The 23,278-nt window shown below is 37.3% G+C and overlaps 1 protein-coding gene across 3 annotated transcripts in view; it reads left to right on the forward strand.

Annotated features, from left to right (window-relative positions):
• USP47 (ubiquitin specific peptidase 47) overlaps positions 1-23,278 on the forward strand; it is a 52,994-nt gene that overhangs the window by 16,676 nt on the left and 13,040 nt on the right. For 2 of the 3 annotated variants that reach the window (XM_042035591.1, XM_042035594.1), the window contains 16 exons: positions 2,928-3,131; positions 3,989-4,105; positions 5,230-5,368; positions 6,460-6,556; positions 7,049-7,194; positions 7,988-8,067; positions 8,880-9,029; positions 15,127-15,222; positions 15,313-15,465; positions 16,830-16,997; positions 18,770-18,901; positions 19,616-19,692; positions 20,009-20,064; positions 20,589-20,701; positions 21,587-21,691; positions 22,698-22,905. In XM_042035591.1, coding sequence (XP_041891525.1) covers positions 2,928-3,131; positions 3,989-4,105; positions 5,230-5,368; positions 6,460-6,556; positions 7,049-7,194; positions 7,988-8,067; positions 8,880-9,029; positions 15,127-15,222; positions 15,313-15,465; positions 16,830-16,997; positions 18,770-18,901; positions 19,616-19,692; positions 20,009-20,064; positions 20,589-20,701; positions 21,587-21,691; positions 22,698-22,905 — 2,041 coding nt within the window. The remainder of the gene's footprint in view (positions 1-2,927; positions 3,132-3,988; positions 4,106-5,229; positions 5,369-6,459; positions 6,557-7,048; positions 7,195-7,987; positions 8,068-8,879; positions 9,030-15,126; positions 15,223-15,312; positions 15,466-16,829; positions 16,998-18,769; positions 18,902-19,615; positions 19,693-20,008; positions 20,065-20,588; positions 20,702-21,586; positions 21,692-22,697; positions 22,906-23,278) is intronic. The other variant, XM_042035592.1, reaches the window with a different exon arrangement.

A 23,278-nucleotide genomic window follows, 5' to 3' on the forward strand; every position in this document is an offset into this window, starting at 1 on the left:
GTAGTTGATAAATGTAAAATTCTCCCATAAAGATGAAATGTATGAAGATGAAGTGTTATGGATTTGCTGCAAATAGTGCCTTGAATCTTTTTGAGCATGCAGTTAATGAAGGCTTCCACACAGGATATTACATTTGATAAACCTAAAGAAACTGGACTCCAAAGTCTTAAGAAAAATCATAGTCGAAAGCAAATTAACATCATACAGATTGGGTTGAGGGTGGTTTTGTTTGCCTTTCTCTAACAACTTTTTTGTGACAATGATAGGAATAGATGCTGCAGTCAGCTAACATTTTATTCTATCCTTGCATGAACACTGCCAGCAGATCTTGGAATACTGTGTAATAAAGGCATGCAGCATCAGCTGCAATGTCCATGGTCCTTTTCAAAGGGTTTGGTGATGTAAGAGCTCTCAAAAAGGACCGTACCACTCTGATGGTGCTGATATGTGTTGTGAGGCTGGTTGTGTAGAACTACAAGGGATTCTGAAGTTGTTCAGATCTTCTTTATAGTTCTGTATTCTCTAGAAGATGCTTGTGATGTGGCTGAGAGCTTTAGCAGGAACATAATTATTGCCGTTTATTGTTCTTATCCACTGAGAATCATGATAGCACTGCATGTGTTTTTTTGCCTTTTTAGATGCCGTGGCCGTTAGCCATGGACTGAGATTTGGGCACCCTGACAACACATTACTAATGCTTTCTGTGTGTTACAACTTGAAAAGGCTGAGTCCCTGGAGGACTAATTCCTTTTACGTACCTGATCCTTTCTTATGAGATGTGTATTTAAGTATCATTTATTCCTTGCTGTTCTACAATTTTGGATAATCAAGATAATTAATTGATTTTGCTTAGATCTTTTGCTGGGTTTTCAGTGTTGGAAAGATGCCATTTTTCTTGGCTTACCTGGGTCCAGAAAATTTTATTATTATTCCATTGCCACTTTCATTCAAGATCATTATTGTTCTGATTTTAGGTACATTGAAGTTTCCGTTTAAACTCTTTTTACTTTGTCCAGTAGCCATTTGTCAATGCTAATTTTCTTGCTTTGTTCAGGCAGAAGAATATCTCCTGCAACTCAGACAGCAGTGGAGTTAGTAGGAAGTTGGTGGCTTCATTATAAAACCTTGTTTAGTGGTCAGCTTCTAAGGTTCCTTGGAAGCTTGCAAATTTTCTGGGTTGCTGTCATAGGTTAGCAAGCATAGTCCCGGAAGGGACGTCCTTGCTAAGGGGTGCTTACAGTTTCCTCTGGGAACTGAAGGAACCTATCAGCTGGCCAGTTTGAATATGGACAATTCTCTAAGCCACTTAAAGTTGTGATCACCTCTGTGATCCACATTTAAGAATAGGCAAACTCCCCCTCCAAGCTCTCTCTCGTTTCCGGCGCTGGGACAGGTGGCTGCGGGCCCCGTGTGGGGGCCAGCGGGCCCGGCCAGGCCCTGCCTGGGCCAGGCCGGGCCGGGCCACGGCCATCCTGAAGCCATGGACCTGTTCCAGCCATGGAACCCCCCCCCACTGCCTTGCCGTGGGCAGCCGGAGCAGCTCGGCTCTCCCCCCTCTCCACTGCGATAAGAAAATTCAACATTCCAGCTGCAAAGCTGCAAGGCCGAGGTGAGATTAACCCTTTTATTGCTGTGAAGAGCTGAAAACCTGAGGGAAGAGAGAGAGGAGATGCTTAAAGCTGAAATTCTGTTGTGAAGCTATGATATATCAGAGTATCCTGTTGTAATTTCATGAAGATATGGGGGGTGGAGTGTTCAACTCGTGAGCAAAAGCACCTGCGCTGAGATAGGCAGATGCTGACGCAGCTGTAATTTCATGAGAAGTTTGGACAGGGAGAGATAAACCAGATGAGGACTTTTGCTCCAAACGGGAAAGGAGAAAACCTCAGTCCGTAGAGATGAACCAGATGAGGACTTCTACTCCAAACGGGAAAGGAGAAAACCTCAGTCCCTAGAGATGCTCCCAGAGATAGTCCTAATGATGAAGATGATGAAGACCCTTTGCTCCCAGGGAAGGAGAAGGGCCTCTGCTTTTGTTTCTGAACGGCTCAACCTTAAAATTGTACCCCAAAAAACTTCAAGAGTGGACCCTCGAAAGCAGTTGCGGGAAAAGCTGCAAGTCGGGGGAAAGGACTCACACGCAGGCAGAGAGACTCCTCTTCCTGAATGGACTGAACAATATTTGGAAGTGGGCGGCTGTCTCGTTGTGATAATGTTCTCATAGCATGAGCAAGAAGAGACTTCTCTTTCTAAATGGACTGAACAAGGTTATTATGAAAGTAGTAAACAGACTGAACATGTTAAGGGTTGTCTTTTCACATTGTCAGTGGGAGAAGGGAGGAAGGTGGGGGGAGGAGGAGAGTTCTGAAGGTGGTATGATTTTTTTTCCTTCTTTTAGGTCTGTTAATAAACTTCTTTATATTCTTTCAAGTTTAGTGCCTGTTTTGCATTTCTCCTAATTCTTATCTCACAGCAGATAAACAGTAATGAGTATTTTGGACCAAACCACTACACTAGCATTTCTGAAAGTCACAAAAGGTATATTCTGCCTCAGCAGGATTTATGATTGTGTCAAAGCAAGATATGAGCTGGAAGTGATGACTTGGAAGTCTGTTCCTGATTTTGAAGCAGTCTTCTATCTGCTTGCTGTCTGAAATTCTGTGCAGAACCTGAGCGGTTTCTCTGTCCCCACACCTGTACAAATTCCTTCTTGTTCTATAAAAATGGAGCTTGTTTTTATATGTTTTTCAAAACTGGAAGGTTCTTAATTTTCTAATGCTTACTTTGAAAAATAAAGTTGAGTTCCTAGGAACCTTAGGTTTTAAAAGTATACTTCATTTTACTGGTGAAGTTGTGTTTTGATTTTTCAATTAAATTCCAAAGTATTCTTAATTTTCCTCATGAATTGTTGTCTGCTGTCATTCCAGGCAGAGAGTGCTGCTGAGGAGCCCAGGGTGCTGTGTATAATACAGGACACCACGAATTCCAAGACAGTGAATGAGCGTATTACCTTGAACCTGCCGGCTTCCACCCCACTTAAACGGCTCTTTGAAGACGTGGCTTCCAAAGTGGGCTACGTGAATGGATCTTTTGATTTGATGTGGGGCAATGGAGATAATGTCACTGACACGGTATGGCAGGGGTGCTTTTTGTTTCCTCTTGGTAGCAAACACTTCGGTCTTCAGAATTGAAAACCTCCTCTGTGTTGCACAGTCTCATTTCATTCCTGTAACATTTTGTGGTGAGTGTGCCACAGCAGACTGACACCGCTGTGTTGATTTGGCTGAATTCTAGTCTCCCAAATATGCTCTCTAATGATAGATCTGTTTAATGATTAAACAAAAACTAATATGATCATTCAGATGTAATATTAGTTTTCGTTATCAGTATGTATTTTTAATAATAATACCCATGATAAATAATCTCAGTTTCCTGTGGTCTTGTTTGAGAAATGTTTTCTTAGCAGCAGCAGCAGCGTGTTGTGTAGTGACTCCCCATGTTTCTTAGACCTCTTTAAATGTGTTATCACTCCTATGCTTTATTGTAAATCAGCATTGGTTTTAGTTAATATGATTTCTTTAGATGCACCTAGAAAATTTTATAAGATTTGTTAAGAAATAGAAATCAGTTTATTTCAGCTCATGTTTAAGCCTGCTGAAAGTAACTGTTTTTTTCTTTTAAAGAAAAAAGTGTCTGTATGCTGTAGAGGACACTGGGTAATGTGATGTTCACTAGAAACTTACAGACCAGTGTCTGACTCCTCAATAAATTAACCAACATCTAAGCATTATACTGTAATGTTTCCTAAACTGTTCCCAAGTTATTTCAGTACTAATGATGTGTGTTTTGTTTACTGGATAATTATTTATTTTCTTGTGGTCTTACTGTGTCAGCAACCACGTCAAGCAATGTACTTGGATGGAATGTGTTAATTGCATATGGATCTGTAATAAAAAAGTGATGTTTCTGTTGTTTTACTCATCTTTAGCAGACTCCAATAGATCAGAACAGTGACAAAACCATTCTTGATGCTGGTTTTGAGCCAGGGAAGAAGAACTTTCTGCATCTGACAGACAAGGATGGTGAGCAGCCTCATGTAATGCCGGTGAGTAAAATCTTCACTCAGCTCCATAAGCCATAGTGTTGGGGGAGAGATGTGTGTGTTCTTTGTAGTGCTTGTGTAAGGTCAGAAAATGAAATAAAACTGGGCTGAGTATTTCATAATAAGCTTCTCTGAGGACCTTCTCAACAGACTTTATTTACATCTATATTTACATTTCTTCTGAGTGGGACCAATTTCATTAGTAATGATTTGCTGTCACACTCTTCATGCTTGTCAAACATTTGTGATATTTGCTGCAAGTAATTTTCTAAGGTATATGATTAATTAATATTTGATACATTCAGAGGTAGGTCTTAACAATACATATTTAATCATATATCCAATCCCTTTCCTCTGGGTGTTTGAAAGCAACTTAGGACCTTCTGGCAGAATTCTCAGAAACAGCAGCACTGCATCAACAGCAGCTACCGGCTTTCACATTTACATTTACGGAAAAATAAATGTATCTGTGTATAGATACATCTAAAAGAAGAGTTGGCAGTGTTGCTAGAAGCTGCTGTTTGCCATAACAAATTTTTTTGAAATTTTCTATTTCTCAACTATATGATACACACAGCTGCAATGTATTTAAATCAATGATTGGATAGACTAGTGATGTATTAAGATTTATTACTCAGCTCTTGTATCAGTGTAATGCTGGCCTACTTAGCCTTTGTTGTGGAGTTTAATTATCTGAAAAAGGGAAGAAACCCCACTTGTAAATATTTGTGCTCAAGATCAGAATTTAAGGATGATTCTGAAAGAGTAATGGACTGAAATTTAGGTGTCTGGAAAAAATCTTATTCTGTATTTCAGTGCAGAAAACTGAGACATAGGAGATGCTAAATTGCAAACTTGCTTGTTGTGTGGATTGTAATACTGTGGTTGGTTATGCCATATTCCAAAGGACCTTTCCTTCTGCCAGTGCTAAGAACAATGTGTCAAGGGGTTGAGAATTTAGAGGACAAAACTGAAGTTACACTTTGAATCTGCAGTTTTGAAAAAATTGTGTGGTGTGCCTAGCAAAATTGATTTCGTAGCCATGAGAGAAGGGTAAAACTCATAGGTACTTCAGTAAAAATGTATTGTCTAACTTTTGCACGAAATGGGTGTGTTTGTGTTTTCAGGAGGAGTCAGGTACAACAGATGACAGTGCACAGGAGAGATTCATAGGCCCCCTTCCAAGAGAAGGCTCTATTGGATGTACCAATGACTATGTCAGTCAAAGCTACTCCTATTCTTCAGTCCTGAGCAAATCAGAGACAGGTATCGTGTTCTCTCTTGTAAAGGCAATGCTTATTTGTGATTATTTTAGCACATTTTCAAATAGTGGCACCTCAGGATTTTTTTTTTTTTAAATAAATTGCAATTTATTTTAAAAATAACCACATCACTGCTACATTTTTTATCATGTTTTTTATGATATTATCACATCACTTTAGAAATGGAAGGACTGTATTCCATCCTTTCCTTACTTGACCTTTTTTTCTATTTAATCTAACTGTGAAGATGATTTACACAGTTTAAATAATAAGGTACAAATGTTCTGACTCAGTCTCTTCACAGAAGAGTGTGGAGTACCTGCCTTTTCATTACTAGTATGGTACTGAGATTATGGTTTTTTTCAATAGCTTTCAGAGTATAAATAGGCATATTTAATTTCTTTATTATATTATGCTTTAGTATATGCTCCTTGCTTATCAGTTGTTGCTAATATTACATATTTTGGAGAAAATCTTAAAATTACAGCTTAGATTAATAAAAACAATTTCATTTTCAGCTAGTAAAAATGACACAGAGTTATAGTAGTTTAATTAGTTTCTTTAATTAGTTATTTAAGGGGGAAGGGTCTAGAATAGTATTATTGTATGGGCACTTGAGATTTATTTTATTTCTAATTCTAAGACAATAGTAAAACCAGTGCAGATACAAATTATATTAACATTATTACTGGGATACTTTTAGCTGACATCAGGCAATAAGTAAGCTGATACACAATTGTTCCCTAGAAAATTCTAGTTTATTCTGTAAAATATTTAAATCTTTATATAAAATAAAATATTTATAGTTACCTATATCCCCATTGGTGTAGTATTCAGCATTAAATATTACGTGTTACTGTCATCAAAAAACCAGCTTCATATCATTCAGGAGAATTATTTCTGTTATGTAAACTATTATTCTCTATTGCTCTCAGAAATTGTAACATTCCCTCCATTTTTAAAGTGTAAATAACAACAGATGAATGCAATTCTTAAACACTGTAACAGAATTGTTTTCTTGTCAAATGTTTTAACTCTTGAAGTGCGTTGCCATTTTTTTGCATTATTTCCATTTCATTATTCTCTTATTTTTAGGTTATGTGGGGCTGGTAAATCAAGCAATGACTTGCTACTTGAACAGCCTTCTGCAAACACTTTTCATGACTCCTGAATTTAGAAATGCATTGTATAAGTGAGTATACAGAATCAAAAGCTTCTTAAATTGTGCTAGTACATATTGGTAGGAGACCCTTTGGAATTTCTCCTGTCAAAATTTCCTTGTTTGGATACTAGAAAGCATAATTGAAGTCAAGCTGGACAGACTTAAAAATGATATCTGCTTAAAAGCGTCAGATTTTCAGTAAAATATAAATTACTGGTTGTGGCATGGATGAGCTTTTTAAAGAATCTTGAAAACATCAAACTTAAATTTGATGCTAAGTGCAGTTCATGTCTGTGCAGTGAATGGCTTCAAAATTTTCCTTTGTTTTTATGTTTCTACATTTAAAGAGTATCATTGCCCTTTACTGCAGAAATGGAAAGCAACTGCATTTGAGTTCACTCAAGAAACAGAGCTGCAGTGACAGGGCAGATAACCTGAAATGTAGTAAATATTGATTTAATGCCCTCTTCAGTAATGTTTTCAAAGCATTTTTAATTGTCAAAAATCTTGTGTTGCAAATAGGTGGGAATTTGAAGAATCTGAAGAGGATCCTGAGAGGAGTATCCCCTACCAGCTTCAAAGGCTGTTTGTTTTACTGCAGACCAGCAAAAAAAGGGCAATTGAAACAACAGATGTCACACGGAGTTTTGGATGGGATAGTAGTGAAGGTAATGTGCAGCTATTAAACTGGCCTGATTTGCTTCAGCTGCTGCCTGCTAGGGGCTAAACTGCTGTTCATGGGGGAGAATACCAGAATAATTATAAGTAATTAATGAATCAACTTTTGCAATCAAAACAAAATAGCCTACATGGATACTTTGTTGTGGGGTGTGTCTGATCTTTCAAGAAATGGCGTCTATGAGTTTTAGGCTGTTGAAGTAAAAAGTGTTAAATTTTTGTAATTAAATTGTCATTACATATGTTAATTGTTTCTAAAAAAGTAGATGTTTATAGGAAATTTGCTTCTGTTTTGAATCACAAATGTCAAGTTGTTGTATTTATGGAATTGCCCATATTATTGTCAACTACAAATTAAACACTGTATATGTCTTTTTTACACGTGTGGTAATTTTGCCCCATAACCTGTTGATTTTTCCATTACCATGTGATGATAAGGAGTTGGAAGTTGGGTTTTGGAGAATCAGCACGAAGTGGGACAGAAATCAGAAGCAGTTTATTTGATAACAGTGTACATTAGCAGTTCTGTATTTTTCACATATTCTTGCTTACGTGCACAGTTCTTGTTTATACATAAACATTGTGAGCAAGCTGGCTGCTTATTTTTTTGACTTACGTTGAGAGGCAGCTGCCTGTGGAATTGAACACTGGCCCAGTAGTGAATAATGTAGGTATAGACTTAAACAAATGAGTAGTTTTTCAGGAAGCATTCTCAGGCTACAGTCAGTATTGGGACTAATAACATCTCTTGTTTTAATTAATAATAATTTCAATTTCTAACAGCATGGCAGCAGCATGATGTACAGGAGCTTTGTAGAGTCATGTTTGATGCTTTGGAGCAGAAATGGAAGCAAACGGAGCAGGTAATGCTGGAAAAACTGTCTTCTTTCAGTGGTGTAGTATTGTGAGGGTTTGTTGGTTTTTCTAAAGATGATTATGAAAATAATTTACTAAATTTTAAATACCAGCTTATTGAAAATCTGTGGTAGTTTTCTTATTTGATGCAATAGTTAAGCTAATCACACTGTGGTGTATAACTTTCAAGAGTGTGTTGGATCTGTTTTTCTCCCCCAGTTAAAAGTGGAATATTCTGTACTCTGGATACTCAGTCTTTATCTGAAGCACAGAAAGGGACTGTATAACTCCCACAATAACTTCTTTGCTGTCTGTATTTATTAGGCTTTGTTGTGGCCTCTTGAAGCTCAAGCTCTCCCTTCTTAATGCGGGAGAAAGTCAGGAATATATCCATGGCACATGATACGTTCTGATAAATGGCCACCTTGCAGGCTAGTTTTGAGGTTTGTAGTTTGGTAAATAGGAGGAATTGGTAAATTGTCTCTGGAGACACAGGAAAGGACTTGCAGGGTCAGTCTGTTAACAACGTCTGCAAGATCAGCCTTGTTTCAATTTGGTGCTTTTGTAGTCACTCTTAAGATGTGACTGTAAAGAACACTGAAGCTTATGTAATGTGATTTGGGAAGCTCGTTTGATACACGTGTTGGGCAGGGGAAAATTAGAAATCAGGAGGTGGATGTCCTGCTGGGGAATGGTATTTTAAACGTGTAGCCATGCAATTTAGACTTAATTAACAAAAAGGTATTTTCTAATAAAACTAAAGAAATATGGTGTTGGTCATTTTTTTTAAAATCTGTGTTGCTGAATCTGTTTCTTTCAGGCTGATCTTATAAATCAACTATATCAAGGCAAACTGAAGGACTATGTGAGATGTCTAGAGTGTGGCTATGAAGGCTGGAGAATCGACACTTACCTGGATATCCCTTTGGTCATCCGGCCCTATGGCTCCAGCCAGGCGTTTGCTAGCGTGGTGTGTACTATTATGCTGCCTAATAGTGCATCCATACACACATAGAATACATAATGGCACAGTGGTTTAATTGGTTCCGTGGTAAGTATCATCCTAGATACTCCATCTTGGGGTGTTCGTCTTTGTGCAGTGAACCAGCTAGCAAGTTCTAGAAGATTTTTCTTTTTTTTTGGCTTTTTGGTTTATTTTTTGTTTTGGTTTTTTTTTTCTTTTGCCCTTCAATGAGTCCTACTGGTGCATGTATAAGGGGAGGGGAAATGCAACTTTATTGCCTTAGGGCTGCAGTAATCAATTATTTTCTTCCTGATAAAATCTTCAGCATTTACTTGAGGGATTTTTATGAGATCACAAAGTTTTATTTGGGTTGTTCTTTTTATTGGCACATCTGCTAAATTTTCATAGCGTTGTTGACAGTCTTAGTGAAAGAACAGAACATTGACATAAAATTTTTACTTTAATTGCCATGTTGTTGCTGTGCTTTTTAAAGTTCACTTCTTAAATACCATATCCTTTTAATAAGCAATTTGATGATGATTCAAAAATTCTGTTACACATCCATGTTCATGGTCACTTTTGCTCCAGCTTTACTGCTGCTGGCAACCGTATCTATTGCTTAGTAAAGCTGTGGAAGTTCTTCTGTTTAATTTTTTCCACCCTCCGGAAAAAAAAAATATTAAAAACTCTGAAATTCCACAGTTGTGGCTTAGGATGCCTGTACTGTGGATGGAATTGTAAGAAAAAATAAGATTAAATCAAACAACTCTTTCAGTAAAGGTTGTTCTAAACAAGCACTTGTGTAATTGGCTTATTATATATTAAGTATTTTTCCTTCTATATTTACTGTGCTGGCAATATTTTTAAAGCACTAATAGTCCATAATTCTTAACAGTAATTCTGTTAAGCATTGTTAGAATTAATTTAAACTGCAGTGTAGCTTCAAAGTACTTCATACTTTGAAACTTTAAATACCAATCTTGAGAAGTAGTAAAGGTGAGGGACATTGATCTTGGAAAAAGGATCCAAGTTAGTAAAGTCCTTTGAATTCTTTCTAAGATTGCATTGAAATTTTCTGGAACTATGCAGCTAATTGAAGCTGTCTTAATACAGATTGATATTTTATACAGATGGCTTCCCTTTTCACTTTTTAACGCTAATTTCTAGCAGTATTCCCTGAACCAAATTTTATTTGTTGGAATTTTTAGTCAGTAATTAGATTTTTATGATCTGTTAAAAGTAATGAAAACTATTCAGTTCATGTAGTTTAATTCTGCATTTAACAATGCATTTTACATGTGTCTCAAATTGAAGATTTTTTTTCTTTAGTGGACAAGTCTGTAGCAACGCTAAAAAAAGACTTTGTCTATTTGTAAAAACAGAAAACTTGAACAAATAAGGACTTAAATATCAGATTACTTTCAATAGTATTTGATATTTTTCCTTTCAGTCAGCATTTACGGGGTTAACTACATTGAGGAAAATAGTTTTAAGATTTTTGTTACACAAACTTACATGGTTGCAACTTGTATTGATGCTTCAATTTTTGAGCTTTTTCAATTCATACTCTGATTACATTCAGTTGATTCTCCTCCCTGCATTTGTATGATCGATAGCAGATGTAATTTTTAGTTTTGTAGTCTTCAGCAGTGGGGAGATATGGAGGATACTTGCTTTTGGAGAAGGGAAAAATCGCCTGTTTCTAAATGGAATTCTCTGAAGGTAGTATCCTCCATTGATCCATAGATGATGGTGATTTAGTAGGTGTAGGTAAAGGGGTCTGAGTGAGAGATCAAAAACTTCACACATGCGCTAATAGGGCTTATAGAAGGGAATGTAAAACTTTTTAGACCTTGCTAGTCAGCTCCTGAGGGAACTTGCAGCAGGCGACACAACCCAAGATAGGGGATCTAAGGAGGATACTACCTTCAAAGAACTCTAGTTAGAGGTAAGTGATTTTCCATTACTTTCTAATGAGAGAGAATGGATGGATGAGCCTTAAGTAAGGTTAATCTGTAGAATGCCATTTAAAGAGTATTATCCCACTGTTCGACATTGTGTACTACCAAAGAAATGTAGATACTTGAAATGTTGCATTAATATATATGTGTACTACTTCTCAATACATGGGGACATTGAAGAACTGGGAAGGATAATGTCATGCTTGCTTTATTTCCTAATATGAGCTAATTCTGAAATTCTTCAGTGTGGTCTTAAGGTTTGCAGTTGGAATTTTTCTTTCTGATTCCCCACTCTATCCCCCAACTTCGTGTAGTAAGACAGCTTAGCTACAACCTCTGGGGCAGTGATGTGTTGTCAGTGTGTAATTCAAGATGGTTTCTGAAAAAGTACTTATGCAATCTGCATTGTTCAAGGGTATGGTGTCAAAAAAACCCCTGAATCAGGCTTTTCTTGAGGTCAGTAGAAATCTGGGCGTAGAAGCATCTAGCTTATTTCAGGGAGGTAAACAGGAGCAACAATTCACATTCTGATTTTTGTAGGTACTAGTGACTTTTGTAGAGATGCCTGAATTTAACAGCATTGGGCATAAGCTGAAGTGTTTTGCAGTAAAAACCAATACTTTGCAGGATGAACAGCTGAGAGAAAGGTAGATGCAACTAGGAACTCATAGGGATGCTGAAATAATATTACTAGAAAACAGGGAGAGTTGATTTGTAATACCAGAAAACTAGTAATGATACAAGTATTCCGGAGGTGTAGCAAATGCAGTTGTGTTTTAAGTGTTGTTAGTTTTCAAGATCTTTTGTACTATAGCTTTTCTTTTGGGAGTGTAAGTATGTGTACAAGTAGTTCTTTTTTAGGGCAGAAATTAGTTTGGACTGTATGTGAACTTTGTGGTGTCCTTGCCAAACCGTTGAAGGCAGAATATGGATGATGTGATAATTCCTTTTTTCTTCAAGCTAGATTAGTAACAACGAGGTCTTGTATTTTTCATTGAACGTACTCTTTGAATACAGGGAAACTGATGAGCTCTGAAAATCTGAGATGGCAGTTAGTTTCCAGTTTTTTCCAAGAGCAGTTTTGCCTAAATGCCATTTGTTGTGTAAGTTTTCATAAAGGTTCTACTGCTCCTACTTACATGTTCTACAAATTTACACATTTACGAATGCTTGCAGTAAGGTACCTGTCAAGCTACTGACTAGATCATAATGCATTTTTATGGAGGGAAAGTTGTCTGAAGTGCCTCTCTTGAGCCAGACAATAATTAGGTTTAATTGTTTCAGCATTTTAGTGTGCTAAGTGATAGAAATCTCAGAATATTAAGAACTGGATACACTCAGAACTTGGCTGGACAAGGCTGTGAGCAATGTGCTGAAAGTTGGACCTGATTCGAGCAAGGGATTAGGATCAGATGATCTCCAGAAATTTCTTTCAGCCTGTATTGTTCTTTTGATTCTTTGAACTAGAAAGAAGTTTAAATAGCTTTTGTCATCCTGATCTGTAGCTTGATAATTTATGGTTTATTTTGAAGTGTGTGTGTAGGGAGTGCTGGAAGTGCTTAGTAACTCCAAGGCTAGATAACAGTTGCCACTTTGAAGGTAACTTCTAAGGTAAGGCGGGCTTCTGGTGGTGCTGCAGGGCAGGGGGTGTGTGGTGTGATAGGTTGTGCAGCTTAGCAGCTTTGTCACTGGTTTTGCTGAGTAAACTGTCAGGGTAGAGAGTAGTGAACTGCACTAGAATAGGAATTGTATTAAGAAACATCCTAATCAGCAGAACTAGCCTGGGTATAAAGGTTGTATAAGAGGCAAAAGAGTAAGCCTGGGGAACAGCAATGGTCATTGTCCAAGGATTGAAAAATACGTGGCTATTTATATAGCTCAAAAGTAATGGAGGTCCCAGGAGTTTTAATCAGGCCTTTCAAAGCACAGCTCACTATGTGTGGTAAGCAGTGAAACCTCAAGAATGATGTAATAATACTTCATTACCTTCTCTGGGGTCTAAAGCATCATCACTTCTTGCCTTATGTAAAAATTTATAGGGTGTTTCCTTGTTAAATTGCACATCACATGAGGCTCCATAAGCATTACACAATCATTTATTTATGTCCCATCCTTCATATATTCCCATTTATATTCATGTTGATACATGAGCTGCAACTTGTTTCTTACACTTGAAATACATTTTTGTTGCCTTAACTGCCATTTGGCTCATAAGAGAGAGCTCTATCACTGTGATTATTATGTCGTTATGTGATGTTTTCTGATTCATGTTTTCTGTGTTGGCCATTAACTTTTTGCTTTCACTGAAATAGTTCTGAATAGTAGTCAAAATACAGTAATGCATTTTTTCTGCTTTGTTTTAAAGCAGGTTCTAACTTGTTTAGTCTTTTTTCTTATATTTTAGAATGAGATTCAGCACATTTCAGTACATAATCTTACAAAACATTAGCTGTTTGTGGCCCTGGAGTAAAAAGCAACTCAGCCTCTGTAGCATTTAGGAAATAAAGACTTAGACAGCAGTTTGATTCAGACTCTGAAAGGTTTTCACACGTCTAGAGAGTCTTTGCCCACGAGCTGTGATTTCAGGGCTGTTCAAAGGCCTTTCTGGCTGGGTCAAAAAATGGGAAATTGAGATGACTGCCTTCATTGTACAGTTGTTCTATGGAGGTTGGCAGGCTTTTTGTTTGTGAAAAGTTGTCACCTGGAATAGGGTCCTTTCTTAAAAGTCCTTTCTCCTAGAGCAGCAACAGAGCTTTTGTAAAACATTTGCTTTGTAGTTCTTGCTGCTTGCCTCCGTTCTTGAAAAGAAAGAAGGGAAAGGGGAAGAACTGGGGGCTTTTGTGAAGAACTTGGCAAATCCTTAATTTGTTCCCAAAGTGGGACTTGCCAAACAACATGATTTAGATACCAGTCTTAAGTTCTTTGCCAGCCATGTTATGACTGGTGAGTTTACTCTGCCTTGTTAAGCCCCTTCCTACTTAAGGGGAGCAGCCACAGCCCTTCATTAAGAGACCATGATTTTAAAAACATTGTTTCTGTGCAAGTTGTGTTTGTTTTCACCTCCTTGGGTGAACAGAGAACTTTGGCTTCCCCTTGGAGTTCAGAAACCCAGAGCCTGTTGGAGTGCAAGCTGACTGGGTTATAGGTTTTAACTTTCAAAATCTCTGGGTAAAATTCTTCAGTGAACCCATCTCAATATTCTTAGTGAATTCTGTTTGAACAAGTTTGTTCTCAAGTATTTACACCTTAATGTACAGTGTCATTGCAGCAATTTGTGTTAGGGAGAGAAGTAATGATCAATTTGGTTGTAGTTTGAATATTGTTTGCTGTAGTGAGGAGCAAAGTAGAAATCATTGAAGTCCTGGATATAAGCATTAATGACAGAACTTCTGGGGTTTTTTGAACTACTCCAAACTAGGTAGCTGTCAGAAGACAAAATTCCAGTTATTGCTTAGTTGCCTCATAAGGTTTAGTGAGGAAACTACTTTTGTCTTTATAGGAGATGGCCATATCTGATTCTCACTCCTTTGGGAGCAAAACTCAAGTACTCTTCCCTCCGCCCTTTCCCCAGTTTTCACTTAAAAATAGGATCTTCAAATGTAGTTTCCTAAGACCCTTTGTAAAATAGGACTAAGGATGTCTTCATGCCTTCATTGAGGAACTGAGCAACTTTTTTTTTTCTGCCACTTCCTCTTTACCCATGTAAATATTGGATTGGCTCTCTTAGAAGAACTCCTTTAGGAATGCAGAACTACCTCAAAACTCTGGGAGAGCAGGGCCAAAGCAGTGTTAAAAAATAAGCTCATTTTCACAACAGATGACTCTACAGACACGACAAAATGTGATGTGCAAGATAACAGGGGTAAATGTAATTTAAATTAAAAACAAAGACAATTGGTACTCATCAAATACTGAACGAGATACAGTTAACAGTAATTGTGGTTTTACTGTTTACCTTGGGCTGGGTAGAAAGCTTGATTTCTGGTCATGTTTATGTGAATATTGTGTCTGTACAAAAGTTTGTCCATCAAATTTTGGTGGTAGATTTAATTGAAGTATTTGTATGTGGCTGCAATCTCATTGTAAATTTATACCTGCATAGTAAACACTCTAAAAATGCGGTAACATGTTTTTATTCTTAGGAAGAAGCACTGCATGCTTTTATTCAGCCTGAGATCCTTGATGGCCCAAATCAGTACTTTTGTGAGCGATGTAAGAAGAAATGTGATGCAAGGAAGGTAAAGACTGGTCAAATGATTTGCAAAAATTACTTCTAATAAATACCACTCCTGATAACAGGAGCATAATCTTATCCTTGTTTCATTTAGGGTCTGCGGTTCTTGCATTTTCCATACCTGCTGACATTACAGCTGAAGAGATTTGACTTTGATTATACCACTATGCACAGAATTAAACTCAATGATCGCATGACTTTTCCAGAGGAGTTGGACATGAGTGTCTTTATTGATGTTGAAGATGAGGTAAAGTGTTCCGTTTCAGAGAAAAGCATTTAACTTCCTTGAAGTTTCTCATTAAAAAAATCAAAATTCAGTCTTACAAACCCATTTTAACAGCTTTGTGTACATGAAATGTTCTTTAGCCATGTTACTGTTAAAATTTGAAGATTTTTAAGTCTGTCCATGTGGATTTCTTTTTTTTTTTTGATATTGCAAAGGAAGCATGTTCTCTCTACTTGGGGTTCCTGCTTCCATAAAGAAGCTGTTTCAGATTTCTTACATCTTCACTCGACTGATTTAAAGACATGAGTTTCAGGGCTTCTACATATATACTTAGCAATTCCAGAATGGAAGATTCTTCTGAAACTTGTGTCTGAATCTGTGTTGGTCATAAGAGGTGATGTAAAGTTTAAAAACTCTGAATACTGGAGTTAGTCCAGAAATCATTAGTGATGAATTCCTCCCTTCTGAATCAACATGTAGTGTATACTGTAGTAATAAGATATTTAAATTTTTATTTTTTCCCATCCATCTTCCACCTTTTTACTTTTCTGGTTTTGACCAAAATTCATGTTGTGCAGTTACATTCACCAAGAAGTGTTTACTGTGCATTTTGCATTGAAGACCAAAGTTATTCCTCTAATTTCATTCTTGAAAACATTTGTTGGCTTGCACTAGTATAAGAGAAATACAGCCTGGATGTGCATATGGAGAGGCTTTTCTGGCTCTGTACAAACCTTTGTCTTAGGAAGGATGCCATGTAGACAACTTGATACCTCTCAAAGTGTCACTGAGTGAGTGGGATAAATGACAATGAAGATTGATCTGGCAGAATAGAACTCAGATAAAATTAACAACTGTCAGAAAATCAAAACAATTATCCAGAGGCAAGAGAATCAGGTAAGAGATGAATATACTGAGTGAGCTGCATTCATAGTAATCAGTCTTACTGTAGTACCTTGGCTCGGTCCAGTGAGTTGAAATGGAAAAAAAGGAATCTTTGATTGTGATTGAAAATATTTTCAGTCAGTTCTGATTAACAGGGCCATGTTACAACAGGTTTGTTATTTGATGTTAGACTTCCAGGGACTGAATTGAGTTAACTAGTGCATGGAATAGGTTAGTAATAAATACAACCTTGCCAAGTCTGAAGGCTGCTAATTACCATTCAGTTGTACCCAAAACCCAGGGATACTGGTTGAAGAGGTGGACCGAAGACACCAACAGAAGCAAGTCTGTTCTTGCTGCTGAATTGCAGAGGTCTCTAGTTTTTTGAGGAATTTATTGTTTCATAGAGTGAATTTTTTTCATTTCACAAACACAGTTATTTCTTACTCCATGTAACTTTCAATGTTGTATAATGTTAGTATGTATATCTTATTTTGAAGAAGTCTCCTCAGACTGAGAGTTGCACTGATAGTGGAGCTGAAAATGAAGGCAGTTGTCACAGTGACCAGATGAGCAATGATTTTTCTAATGATGATGGAGTTGATGAAGGAATCTGCCTTGAAAGCAACAGTGCAGCAGAGAGGATCTCTAAAGCTGGCAGTGAAAAGGTGTGTTTAACACTGGGGTGTTAAAGGGGTGGCAAGAGGCTGGGAGGAGGGACATAGCTGGCGAGGCTGACCTGGATTCACCAGAAGGATATTCCCTGCCATATTCCCTGCTGGGCAGCATCATGCTCAGCAGTAAAAACTGGGGGCTTTCCAAAGTAGCTGTTGCTCAGAGACTGGCTGGGCATTGGTCTGCTGGTGGGGGGTGCTGAGTGATGCCGTTGCATCACTGCACTGTTAATGTTTTTGTGTGTGTTTCCTTTTTTTATTGAACTGTCATTGTCTCTAACCACAAGTGTTCCCACTTTTGCTCTTCTGATTTTCTCCACCATCCCACTTGAGGGGGGTAGTGATTGACTGGCTGGAGGGGTGCTTTGTTCTTGGCCAGGGTCAACCCACCACAAATGTAAATGATAAAAGTATAATTAATTCTGACATTGGAGGTGGGGTTAGAGGTTGGGAGTGTGTGAGTTTATTTAAATTTTCAAAAATTAACACTACAACAAAGGAAAGAATTCAACTGGTTTGGAGGTCACCTGAGAGTAAAGGTCTTCCCAGCTTGTCAGAGAATTTCCAGATAACTTGTTTTGGCAGCAGACCCCCCAATTGAAGACCTGTTTTGTCTTGTGAGCAGTGTTTTTACTTTGTGGCTAGCTATCAAAGGCCCACCAGATTTAGCTGCAAAAGCATCTTGCAGCTTAGTAAGAGAATATTGGAAAGTTTTTATCAGTGGTATAGATGAGACCAAGGGTCTAAATGTTAAATATTCCTTCAGTCATCTTAAAATAGAGGAATTAACAGAAAGTCAGTCCAGGATAGCAGTCATCCTGCTGTGGGACATAAAGGTTGGTAGAGATTGCTGATAAACTTGGTTGAGTTTTCTGAACAGTATAAAATTCATCAAAAATCTTGACTTTTATGGTGATGTCTACAATATGTACTTCATGTATTGTTCAGTGAACTCATCTGAAATTAGGCCAATAGCCTTTATTCAGCCTTGTTAGGAAGCTGTTTGTCTTCAGCTGGTACTTTCGTAAAGTAAGAGTTTTAAAGGCTGACTTACATGTTAATCTCCACATCTGGCCCTGTTTCTATTTATCTTGAACCATCTGAGAGGGTTTTTTTGGTGTATGTTCTGAATACTGTCAGTCTTAGTTGGAAGTCACGAAAAAATTAATTCCAGTCACTTGACTGGAACAAGACCAGAATATTTTAATGTGTCTGTAGTGCAAGTGGGATGTCCAAGTATTGACAGTAGCTTTGGCCAATTATTTCATACTACTTGTTCTCAAGGCAAATAAGCTGTCAAGCCAAGCTTTTTGGTTTGGATATCTTAATAAGGGATGTAGGATATGCTGAGAATATAAAGTGTTTCTCCTACATAGTCTAAAAATATCCTTGTAACACTTGTGAGTCAGTATGGTTCAGTTTTATTTTTTAATTTATATGCAACACTGAAGGCATGTCCTTAGTGCCCTGTGTTTCCATCCATTTATCTATGAAGCAAAAGTGTATGACAGCAAGTGTGGAGAAGGGTGATTGCAAATAGGCCTAAGCTTTGCAGCTACAAATTCCTGTATAAAGTTTAGCATATCAGAGCTCTAGTTTTGTTCAGTGCCTATTACGTTAATTAATTTCTATTACACAGATCTACTCTTTGCATCCAACTATTTACATATCTGGATTTGTGTCCTTGTTTTAAAACTTTTTAAAATGACCATTTGCTTAGCTTTTCTTTACTGGATACATACCACAACGTTTTCTTCTCTCCACAGAGTTCTTTACTGTATGAGCTCTTTTCTGTCATGGTTCATTCTGGAAGTGCTGCTGGTGGCCATTATTATGCCTGTATAAAATCTTTTAGTGATGATCAGTGGTACAGCTTTAATGATCAGCATGTTAGCAAGGTAAAAATAGTATTTTTAGTTATCTTTTCTACTCACAAATGAGCCAGTAAGTTTCTGTTTTGTGGTTTTCCACTTAGCTGCACATAAAGCCAGCTTCATTATATGTATTTCAAGTATTTACTTGATTTCATCCTCTCATCCTAATCTCCTGCCATATACATATGTTTCACTCATTAGCTTAACTGATTTCTAGGGGGTTGGAGTTTTTTTATTATTTATCTATGTATTTTTGGGTGGTGGGGGAAGGAGTGTTTCTCCTTGGCAATGAAGGTGGGATGGTTCCTGAAGAAGCCTTTATTCATGAATGGGCCAGGCTGGATTTAGAATTTTGCCTTCTGTACATGTGAAGAACATTTTTTGCTTAGAGAAGGGTATTTGTAGATCTGTTACAGCTCAGACTGTGCTACTGAACCTGTCCAGCTGATGCAGGTGTTCCAGGTGTCATCCATAGATGTTATTGCAATCAAGAGCCTGTATATTTTTCTCTAAGAAGATCCTACTCTAAAAAACAAAAAAGTATGTTTGCATTCATTGTAAAATGGAGAAGCAGATCACTTTGAAATTGTTTTTGGAAGTTAGCAAATAAGCAGAAATATTTTAAAAATTGGAATTATTAATATAGTGTGTTGTGTAATGCCATGCTTCCTAGTGAGAATAAATGCATCTCGATTACTGCAAGTTTCTCAAATAATCATTACATTGATTTTCTGTTAGATAACTCAGGAAGATATTAAGAAAACATATGGAGGATCTTCTGGAAGCAGAGGCTATTATTCCAGTGCTTTTGCTAGGTTAGTAGTACCGTAATGTTACTTTTCTTTCTGGTAGTGTTCTAGTGTCATCAAATGAATGGCTGAGGTGCATGTGCTTAATATGTTACCTTGAAATTAATACCAGGTGCTTCAGATGGTTGTAAGAACTACCCTGACTGCTGTTTCAGATCATTAAAATAATGTGATAATTTTTTTTTAGAATCGTTCTTGGTTAGTGTATTAGTAAGATAGATATGACATAGCTCCTTACTGAAAGATAAAAACACCAAAGCAGCTTCTGAAGCCAGTATTGCCTCCTGAGTGATAAATTCAGCTGTCTATTCTCTTCCCCCAGCTCCACAAATGCTTACATGCTGATATATAGACTGAAAGATCCAACAAGAAATGCAAGTAAGTTGGACAGCTGTATTTGCAAAAGTTGGGTTTTTTTAAACTTAACTGTTGCATGTTATGATTTTGTTTCTTGTTACAAAACAATGTCATGAAGAATGCTAATCTGCATGAGGTGCAATATTTATTTTATCACAATATAGATGATATCTTGAGACTTTTGTTATCAACTAATTCTCTTTCTAGAGGAGTATTTACATTTATTGTAAAAACAGGATCAAGTGCAGTCATCAGTCTTAGTGTATTTCTTTACAACATCAAAGCTTTCCGTACTGGTACTGGAATCTTTTGCTGCTATCACTTTCTTGTGTTGCTGATAACATAAGTAAGGGGAATAAGAGGCAGATTTCCATTTAATTTAAATAATGAAAAAGAGAACAGGGTGTAGTATAGTGGGAAATTCGTGTGGAAAAAAGAAAGGTGTGAAAAGCCAAGATAACTCAAACATAGGTATGATGCCTAAGGTGTTGCCTGCTGTGGGAAAACTGCATTTTTTTAAACTATTGCTTTGTTTTTACTGGCAGAGTTTCTTGAGGCACATGAATATCCAGAGCACATTAAACAATTGGTACAGAAAGAAAGAGAATTAGAAGAACAAGAAAAGAGGCAACGTGAAATTGAACGCAACACGTGCAAGGTTAGAATTTCTGCTGGACTGAGTAACAATACATTGCTAGTGGGAAATATTTCTACAGTAAACAATGGTTTTTACTACAATACAGGGACTTCTTTATGATAAATGTTTGTACTAACAATTCTTTTAAATGAATTGCACACCTGTTGTAAACCTGTATGTAGAGCAGGCATCTGCTAGAGATATTCACCAGACATTTTTGTTGAGTTCATGTATTGCATGTGGATTTGAATTGGTATCAAAACCAAAACAAAACTAGTTAATCTGGCATCACTTATTTTCAGCAAAATTACTTCCAAAGAATGTGTAATGCTGCATGCTGGGTGTGTTAAATCTTTTCATATTGCACCCCTTGACTTTGTGCAATGGTGCTTCTTAAACTAATTTTAAATAGTTACTTAACAGAAAGAGCAGAATGTTTCCCAAGCCTAGATTCAGTAGGAGCAAACAAAATAGGTCCTCGGTGACTTACAAGCATGGCAGTCAGCTGGTCTATCTATGAATCAAGTGATTGTTTTATGAGGAAGTTCTCTCACTGCAAAATGTGTAACTCTATGTGAAAAAGGAATTTCACATTAATTGTTCATGTGCATTTTGCTTTGGAGCATTTGCTCACTGCCTGTGGCTACATCATGTTCTGGTTATAGAAGCTGTATCCTGGCTTGGAGAAAGATTCAGATATACACATACACCTCCTGTGCCTTTGACATTTTCTATCTGCAGTTGTATAACCAGCTGAAAGGTAGCCATCCCATAGCTGAAGTAGAGCTAAAGGTGTATTTCATATTCGATTGTTTGAATTTGGGGTTTTCAACTTAAATGTACTCTAATAGGAAAGACATTTGAAAATGCCTTTGTGGTCATTTTTCTTCCTTCTGTATTTCATAGATTAAATTATTCTGCATGCATCCTACAAAGCAAATAATGATGGAGAACAAATTGGAAGTCCATAAGGACAGAACACTGAAGGAAGCTGTGGAAATAGCTTACAAGGTATGCTGTGCATAATAGGGTAGTTTAATTGTTAGATGTAGTTTTTTCTGCTGTGTCTTCAGATTTTAAATTTCTAATGTTGAGGGAGTGTTGGAGAGTTTGCTGTGGTTTTTTTTGGAGGGTTGGTTTTGGGGGCTGGATCTTGGGAAGTTCTGTATGATGGGGTTGTTTTGTTCTGGTTTTTTTTTAAAGGTGTTCTAGTTGGCCGTTATTGACCAAGTTTTCTGCCAGTAGCCATCAGCTGATTGCTGATTGGAATGATACAGCCTGCCCTTTAAAAAGGCAGTATGATCTTCCATACCCTTATTTTAAAATCTGACAGTGAGAGCAGCTGTTAGACTCACCATGACCTCAGCAAGTTGAAAGAATTGTGAACACTTTTATTTGTATTGCAGTCAAAATGTTGTATTAGATAGTTAATAACAGAGTTCTTGAGAATCTTCCTGGGTAGCTAGTTCAATACCATGAGTGAATACCAAGGCATCTGTTGATCTCTGCCTTCCACAAACAGCTAGAAGTTCAAGACATCAATTCTTGCTCACCTACTTGTACTCTTTGGTTCTTGCCATATATGTTTTTGGCTGTGAGAGTACCAGCAAGGCAGATTCAGATTAGGGATGTGTTAACATCTTGAGATGCACCGAGGATAATTAGTGGCTATGACTTCCTCAGGCCTCTAAGATGCCGTTTGGTATAAGTGATAGGCAAAGTAGCCCTCTGAATATACTTCTGGGACCTGTCTTCCTGTGCTTGTGTACATACTTTTCGAAAGTCCCTCTTTTCTGCATTTTGATTTAGGCTTGTATTTGCATTTGGAAACATCTGTATTTATTGCATGTCTATATAATATCTATGATGTGTTTTCTAAAACCAAATTGACTGTTGTGAATTCAAGGGATTCCTGGATGTATACACAGTGAGATATTTCTAGCTTGCAAGTTAAAAACTAAACTCACAAATGAGCTGTTACTAAGTGTTTGGGGGGTTTTGTGTGTGCATGTTGTAGTTAATGGATTTGGAAGAGGCTGTTCCCTTGGACTGCTGTCGCCTTGTCAAATACGATGAGTTTCATGACTACTTGGAGCGCTCCTACGAAGGAGAGGAGGATACTCCAATGGGTTTGTTACTTGGAGGGGTCAAGTCAACGTACATGTTTGATTTACTGTTGGAAACAAGAAGGCCTGACCAAATTTTCCAGTGCTATAAGCCTGGCGGTAAGACATGTAATTACATATATGATTTTAGTCTATCCTTGTCTATATTGTGTGATGGCACAAGCCCAAAGCTGTAAAACAGCTTCAGTATGAGGTGTTGGAAGAAGAAAAACTAAATTTTACAAAGTCGCTATTCAGAACTACATAGTGTGCTGTGCTGCTCACTTGTTTCTAGTTGAAGTAGATCTAAGGTATATTAAAATTTGTCAAATTGGAAGGCTTTTTCTTTTTTGGCTTGAAATTTGATGGGAAAATGTAATTCTGAAATTGGACTGCTTTTCAAGTTCTTACTGTTTGTATTTAATGCAAGCCCTTAATCATTACATCAGACAAGCATATATGTGTTTTCTTTGCCTGTTGAATTCTCTCTGTG

Source organism: Corvus kubaryi, unplaced genomic scaffold (genome assembly GCF_017639235.1).
Source record: "Corvus kubaryi isolate FWS band 111438036 unplaced genomic scaffold, C.kubaryi_AGA036_p1.0 37384, whole genome shotgun sequence".
Taxonomy (NCBI): Eukaryota; Metazoa; Chordata; class Aves; order Passeriformes; family Corvidae; genus Corvus; species Corvus kubaryi.